Here is an 8,379-nt window from a genome sequence, read left to right on the forward strand (position 1 = left end):
ATCTCAAGCAGGCTCCATGCTCAGGGCCTGACACTGGGCTCAATCCCATGATGCTGGGATCATGACCTGAGCCAAAATCCAGAGTTGGATGTTTAACCAACCTAGGCGCCCCGAGTTCTTGTTTTTTTTATTTTTGTTTACAGAATTACATCTTTGAAGTGATTACAAGTTAGTAGAGGAGATGTGGATAAAATGCATGTATGTCTGTTTTACCAAGTAGTAACCTGCCAGAAAGAGCAGAATGTGATGATTACTTGTATAGTTAGGGCACTTTTGAGCACACTGAAGAGGAGTGTTAAATTCTGGCTTGTTAGAAGAGGTTGAATTTGGGCTTAAAGAGTGATTTAAAATGTCATATTAGAAGGAAAGTAATTTTAAGGGCATGATACTTTTGGAAAACAAAGGACTGTGCAGGTGTGTGTGTGTGTCTTAGAGTGTCTGGCAGGGTTCTGTAATTTAGCTATTTTGTGTAGTGTGTGAATGGGAAGCCAAACGTGGACTTCATCGGGGCATTTGCTTAAAAACTGACCTGAAGAGTGATTTGATCACAACTGTATGTTAGGGCAGAAAATTGATGCCTTTAATTTTGTTAGTGTATAAGATTTTAGATAGAACAAAATGTGTTTATTAGTCTTATGGGAAAACTGCTTCTATTTTTCCTCTTCCAGACAAGGCTCAATTACTTGAAATAGCCAAAGCTAATGCAGCTGCCATGTGTGCTAAGGCTGGTGTTCCTTTACCGCCAAACCTAAAGCCTGCACCTCCACCTACAATAGAAGAGAAAGTTGCTAAAAAGTCAGGAGGAGCTACCATAGAAGAACTAACTGAGGTAAGCTAGACAGAATTTGTTTACATTCTTAAGTGGATTATTTCAGTGATGTTGACTCTGGAGCGTGCCAAAACCCGAATTGTGGGCTGAACTGATAATGGCTGGCACCGAGTGGCCAAAACCCGAAATACAGATGTGGCAGCGGCAGAAGCTCTGTTTAGCAGGCCATTATCCGGGATGGCTAAGCTCCGCTAGCTAAAAGTTACTTCCCATTACTTTTGCTTTCCAGTTTTAGAAGCCAAACTGACTGAGGAGTGGGACGGTTCGTTTGAATGGAGGAGGTGTTGAGTGAGCAACACGCAGAAGCTCGCCTACAGTTTCGTTTCCATTCACGACGTGTTCACTGATCGCCACGAGTGTACTGCATATACGCAAAGACACAGACAATCTTCAGAAATGATCTTTTGCCACCGGAGCTTGGAAATTAATGAGAATAGCTGGCCATTGCCTGAAAGGAACTTCTTACGCATCAACATTTCGGGTTTTGGCTGTTTGGTACCAGCCATTGGTGATAATGGCCGGCCATTATCAGTTCTTCCTGCGGTTCGGGTTTTGGCAGTAACATATATTTTAGACACACTTGTTTCTGTTTTTAAGAATTTGATCTTTTCAATTGAGGCTTTTTTTGGCTTTGTTTTGTTAATATTATTTTTATTATTATTTTTTTTTTTGGGAGGACGCTGAAATACTGCTGCTAGGATCCAGAAATACCACACTGTTTCATATATTGAAACTTGTTATTGGCTAGCCTTATGCCAGCCTGCCACCGTTAATATATTCTGTTCCCCTTGGTTACAGGCTTGGTATACTCTGTGTTTTTTGGCCAATTGAGCTTTTTATCCTATTGTAACATTTTCAATTGATAATGGATGTGACAAATTCTACTGCTTGTATAGACAAGTCCACCCAAATTTACTCTGACCTTTTTATAAAGCCAGGTAATGGAGTCTATTCCTTAGCTTCTCAGGAAGGAATTGACTTTGCTTTATGTGTCAGACTTCATCAGTTAACACCCTCTCCATCATGCCTTATTTTCCATTCTTGAGTTCTGTTCCTTTAGAGACTCAACCTACAAAACACTTATGGAGAGACACATGACCATCTAGCCCAATTGTACATGTTTCAAAGTTTTTATTTTGCCATGCATTTGGGGGTTCATATAGTTTCTTAATGTTTCCTCACTTAGATTTATTGAAATATGAATTACAACTTTTTTTTTAATTTAAGGACTTAGTGAAGGCTTCTATTACTTGCTCGTCAAATCTAAGCTCCTTCTCTAAAACCTTGTGAACACTTAGTGTTTCCCTGTATGTTTTTAAGCCTCGTTTTCAGCCCTCTTGTTCCTTCTAATACAAGTTTCTCACCTTTTTACCACCATCTAACTATGATGACTCTTTTTTCTTTTCCTGCCAGTCCTTGTTCTTAACTATGAAAATCTGGCTTAGAACTCTTCAAGGAATAGCCCTTGGTTATCAAATTCTGCCTGATTCTGTTTTCTCTTAAGCTTTTATTCTTTCAGCACTTATGTATTCCATTTGTATTATATCATTTTGCACTTGTTAATTGTGTTGCTCTGTAAAAGCGTTCCTCAATTATTTCATGTGTATGTAATTCTGTTTCTTGAAATAGATTGTAAGCTCCTTGGGAGCAGGGACCATGTCTTCTACTCTTTTTTTTTTTTTTTTTTTGTATTCCCTGGACAGTGCCCAGTACAGTGCTCTGCACATAGTAGGTGCTCAATAAATGTTGTTGACTGACTGAACAGCTAGAGTGTGTTTAAATAATAGCCGATAAGCTAAGCTACTTACCTACAACCTGTTTATCTTGTTTTATTTCTGAAAGTTGATTTTATGTGGTTTTGATTTTTTAAAAAAACTACATGTTCCACATAAAGTGTAAGATTTATCTTTTGTTTTTATTTTTTAAGAAATGCAAACAGATCGCACAGAGTAAAGAAGATGATGATGTAATAGTGAATAAGCCTCATGTTTCGGATGAAGAGGAAGAAGAACCTCCTTTTTATCATCATCCCTTTAAACTCAGTGAACCCAAACCCATTTTTTTCAATCTGAATGTGAGTATTAGTGTTTATGGTTTGATGAAATAGCATAGGGACTATTTAAATAAAACTCAAATGGAATTAAATTGTTTTAATGTTTTATTAAATACTGTGAGAAATAGTGAACAATTATTTTCAAATTATGTTGAAAAACCTCTTAAGTGTTAATTAAGGAAACACATTATGTTTTAGATTGCTGCAGCAAAACCAACTCCACCAAAAAGCCAGGTAACATTAACAAAAGAGTTTCCTGTGTCATCTGGATCTCAACATCGAAAAAAAGAAGCAGATAGTGTTTATGGAGAGTGGGTTCCTGTAGAGAAAAATGGTGAAGAGAACAAAGATGATGATAATGTTTTCAGCAGCAATTTGCCCTCTGAGGTAAGTAAGAGGAATATTGTGTTTTTTTTGTTTTTTGTTTTTAATACCTGAATCTCCCATTTTATTGTTACTTTATATCTGATTTGGCTTCTGTTTCACTCTTCTTAGGGCCGGGTTAAACGGCAGGGCCGGGTTAGACGACAGATGAAACAACCCGCAGCTTCTCATTTGACAGTAACTCGATGCAATTCACTTTGTGGAACCAAGCCACAAAGTGAAAAGCATCGAATTGCAGAGAACAGTGTTATCACATCCCTACCCAACATTGGGCCCTCCTTGCACTTATGGGAAGGTAGCCCAAGGTACAACTATTTAGCTTCCCGTTTTGCTTCGAGGCTCTATAGCTCTAGATTTTGGTGGTAGCAAATTTACTGGGTGGAGGGATTGAGCAGAGAGAGGCAGATCCTCAGGTTCAACACAAGAACTGGATTGGAAAAGGTCACTGTAGGCTGATGTATGAGCATCTTGGATATATAACATAGCCCATTGCCCTTAAATAATGGTTTCTTACTATTTCTTTGGGTTGTCAGATAGCCTTTAATTTTAATCATTTTCCCTTCCCTGTGCTACCTTGGCCCTTTGGAATTCTTGTGTTTAACCTAATGCTCAGCCTCGGTACTCCATTTCCCTTCTCCTTCCCCTCTTTGCTACTATTAAAAGTTGGAGAAGTGGAATTCACACCTTGAAATTTCCGTGAGGCTATAGTTGTATCTTGTCAAAATGACGCAGTAATAACACCAAGTGTCAAAACAACCCCATTAAAATGCTGACTGATTAAATAATGTGCTGCTAAATATAGTGCACATGAAAACAGCAAGACTGTATATATATGTAAATATATATATATATATATATATCTGTATCTTTGTATGTATCTCTGTATCTGTACCTTTGCTGTATCTTTTAATAAACAGTTTACTTTTATTTAACTTGTTGTGCAAAATCACGCTTGGGGGATCTGGGAGGGTGGAGACTTACTAGGGTGGGTGGGAGTTTTAAATGATACTATAGATTAGTTATCACCTCTTGCCCTTGGTTCCAAAGCCCAGACGTTTGTCCAAGGACTGGACTAGATAATCTGATGCCCTTACAATGTGGGACTTCTTCCCCACTTCCTTTTCTTGCAGTTCTGGGATATGTAGGTCAGAGAGACCTGTTCTCTCCACCTCAGGTTCCTTGCATTGGCTGTATCGTCTTCCACTAAACACCTCCATTATTACAAATAAATAAATCCTGTTGTTTATAAAATCAGAAAGTGAACAGAACCCAAATCAGAATTCTTTTGATAGTATTTTTTTCCCCTGAGCTATTCACAGGTGACATTTTTTTATTGTGCTTTTTTGATCGGCATTTTAAGAGAGAGCAAGTTCTATACAATGAAGCTGGACACGCTAATTAACCAATGCAATTTATGGTCACCAGTGATGATTTGTATTTATGTGGGATTCAGTAGTTGAAGCAAGTTATACTCTCACCATTGGGGAAGGGGTAGCTGATTTAGACAATATTTTAGTGAAACCAATTCAGTAGCTCAGTTGCTAATCCCTAGATTAGACTACCTGCACATCTCAAGAGGGAAAGGTTAACTGACATCTGCAATTGCCTTAAATCTTGTAGTAGGCTGAATATAAATCATGGTAAGAGGGCCAGTACAGACTGATTTAGAAATTCTGATACATACGCTTTTAGTAATTTGCAGATTAAGCATGTAATAGAGTTGGAAAACATAGGGAGATCATGTGAGAAAAATTTTTCAGCTGAGTAAAGCCCTGTAAATAATTGAAAAGTTCCAAGGGATTTTCCTGAGAAGTGATCATAAGTATTTTAACTGCAGTTGAACATGCAGAAAGTGCTTAGTGAATCCTGATGAGTATTTCTTTTTTATTGAAACTTTATCTATACGTGTCTGTATATATATGTTTGAAATTCAGTACTCTGCCATTATCAGTCTTAACACTGACCCTGTGATGCCTTAGCCTTATCAGTCATCAAAAGTAGTTGTCAGTTTTAATTAAAAGTTGGGGGGAATTCCAAAGAAATCCCAGGGGGAGAAGTTGGGTATTCAAATTTTATATTAAGCAGTCTTTCATTAAAGCAGAAGAAAAAGGTCGGAAAACTAAATAAATGAAGCGGATTTCTTCTGTGGGAGGATATATACAACTATATGATACCAGAATTCTTTTAAGTCAGACTCAAAAAATACATAGGTTAATTTTAAGCAAAAACAATCCCAAAATTTTAGAAGAGAAAAAGCATGGTTTCGTTTTGCTTTCAGGTCTCTGTGCTTTTACCTAACAATAGTAGTAAACACCTAGAGGAAGTGGTCACAATATAAAACGTTTAGTCCTAGTTATTTAGCTGTATCTTGCAAATACATGTATTTGTAAGATTATGTTCTACATACCAATGTTTGTGGAATGGTGACATGGGAGCGTTGACCCTTTTGATTCCCTGTCTGGGGTTGAAATAAAGGCTTTTATAGAGTAAAAGGAAAGTTCTTTCAAATGGTCACTGTTTTAACTGATCAGTATTTATTTATTTTTTAACCTATCCGTGTTTTTCATTTTAATAAATATAAATGGAGTTTGTGGTTTTTTAGTTTTGAGCATAAAACATTTAGGCAAAGATCACAGATTTGGTCTCAGCTTTGCTGTAATCCTTAACCCCACCAATTGTCTTGCACATGAGTGCTCTTTGACATAAACGTGAGTGGATAGATGTGGATGGATCAACATAAATCCGTATCTTATGGAATATCAGCTCATCAGACTGTGCCTTACTGCCATAGCATCGTCTTCCTACCCAGAAGCCAGCCAGCATCATCCTCAGTAAGGAGTGTCTACAGAACTTTGACCATATTTGTGTGAATTTGATTTATTCTTAAACAGTGAAATCAAAAATGGTGGAAAACTAATATTTAAAAAAAGTGTCCTTGGGGGCATTAATTCTTGCTAATAAAGTTAGAGGCTTATTGGGTAGAAGATTTAAATGTAATCTTTGATATAAAATTTCCTTGGGTTTACTATTAATCATAAATTATCAGAGGTCCAGAGGTAGCTCTCCATGAAGGTCTAGTAATTGCTCACATGTTAAGATGATTCTTGTCTCAGTGTGCTTGGTTTGTTTTATTAAAAAATATTTCCACTTCCCAGTGGAAGTATAGAAGTTCTTCAAGTATAAAGTTCCAGCTTTATACTTTAGGAAAGTTAAGTTCTTGGGGTAAGATGTAAATTGTAATTGAAAATTAAATACATGAGTCCTGGCAGTGCTAGAATGGTTAAATACAGCCTTGCTATTCATTCTTTTTTCCTTAGATTCTCCTGGGTGATTAACATTGAATTTCTTTGAACAACTTAATAGGTTACCTGTTTTTCTTATTCTAGTTTATTCAGATTAAATGTATAGGAGTTATGTTAGAGAATTCCATATGGTGTAATAAAAGGTTCGTAATTCACATTTTAAAACCAAACCCATGACAGCTGAGGTATTCTGTATTTTGTGTGGCTTTTGTTTTTATAGTTGTCATTTTCTTTTCTATATGAACCTCTTTGTAATTTATTAATTTTTGCTAATAAGTATCTTAAAGTCCTATTTTACATACAGGTCAGATGCTTTTTTTTTTTTTTAATTCTGTTTTTTTGAATTAAACATTTCCTTTTATACTCTCTGTTTTAAGATACCTGTAATTGTCTAGGTAGAGAGTACTATAATTCATATTATAGGGCTTATTTTCCCTATCTGACTCCCTCCTAATAATTCTCTTTAGCCCTTTAATTGACTTTCTAAGAAATGCCCCTGAGATACTTGTATTTATGTAAACAGCTGGGTTAACAAAAGCGGTAAGGAAGTTGACTTAGAAGGGTTTTTAAATGAGGAAGATACAGAAAGGACATGATTATAACTTAGGCTGTGAAATGCATGTTACATTATGATTTCATTTCTGACACTTTTGGATTATAGGAGAAGTGATCTGCTGTGTTGCTGTAGTAGAGAAATGAAATAACATGGACAGGTTTTTAACTATAGGAGAACTGGAATTGGATACTCTAGGTAGATTTCACTTTTTAAAACAAGTCCCAGGGAAAAGGAAACTAAACATTTTCCCCAATTATAATACTTAGAATATTATTATAGTATCATAATTAGACTTCATACATTAGATTAAAAGTTTGTAGTATAACAGTGGAAACAAATGAGGCTTGTTGATGACCACTTAATAATAGCGTTCTATGAAATTTAAGATTTTTGCCTACTTTTTAGAAGGGCTTTTTAACATCATTTCGGTACCTTAAACCTATTCCTCTTTCTGAGCAACACTGAAAGATGGTTAGGGCTCTGAAGCTCCACTACATACTATGATGCACTGTATAGTGTTTATGTACACACACATATACCATATAGTCCAATAGAGTAGTCACTAGCCACTGAAAAATCATTTCCTTAATTGCACTAGCCACATTTTAAGTGCTCATTAGCTGTCACTGTAGAAAATAGTACTGACCAGTGTTCTAAAGGGTAGCTGTGATATTTAATGAGAGTTTCAATACTGATATGTGACATTTGGTCTAGTCCTTGAATATTAATGCTTTGGGGATTATACATTATTACATATCTTGAATTACCTTGAAAACCTGGAAACATGCTTTTTTGATTCAAACATTTGAGGATCCTTAAGAGGTTCAGATAATCCTGGTTCATTTTATTTTGAGTATGTTCTTCACATTTAAAAATATGAATATAAAATGAATAGTAAGATTACTCTCTTGGTAAGCCTGTTGAGTGAATTAAGTTGTAGTCAGGAAAAAAACTGGTTATCATTTTATCTGAAGTAAATTTATTTTAAACATCAAGGTTGCTATATTAAAATTTCTTCCAGAGTGAGATGTGAATGTAACAAAATGTTACTGAGACTTGAATGAAGTTTCATCCTGGGGATAAATGATGAGGCATTTAGATTATCTGCTTAAAGATTTAAAAAATATATGAAGATAGGTCTTCAGATCATAGGTGTGTATTCATTTGTTTACTAATTGGGAAGAATTTTATTCTAGAGAAGTTGGGAGCTTTTAGAGCCATCTTTACATTTTCATGGCTAAATTTATAGCTGGAA

At 35.8% G+C, this 8,379-nt stretch overlaps 1 protein-coding gene across 6 annotated transcripts in view; it reads left to right on the plus strand.

Moving 5' to 3' along the window:
- SON (SON DNA and RNA binding protein) overlaps positions 1 to 8,379 on the plus strand; it is a 33,240-nt gene that overhangs the window by 12,720 nt on the left and 12,141 nt on the right. For 4 of the 6 annotated variants that reach the window (XM_058732468.1, XM_058732469.1, XM_058732470.1 and 1 more), the window contains exons 4-6: positions 669 to 829; positions 2,757 to 2,903; positions 3,081 to 3,269. In XM_058732468.1, coding sequence (XP_058588451.1) covers positions 669 to 829; positions 2,757 to 2,903; positions 3,081 to 3,269 — 497 coding nt within the window. Of the gene's footprint in view, positions 1 to 668; positions 830 to 1,058; positions 2,592 to 2,756; positions 2,904 to 3,080; positions 3,270 to 3,377; positions 4,199 to 8,379 lie in introns of those variants that run through there. The other 2 variants (XM_058732471.1, XM_058732473.1) reach the window with 2 other exon arrangements.

Source organism: Neofelis nebulosa, chromosome 5 (genome assembly GCF_028018385.1).
Source record: "Neofelis nebulosa isolate mNeoNeb1 chromosome 5, mNeoNeb1.pri, whole genome shotgun sequence".
Classification (NCBI taxonomy): domain Eukaryota; kingdom Metazoa; phylum Chordata; class Mammalia; order Carnivora; family Felidae; genus Neofelis; species Neofelis nebulosa.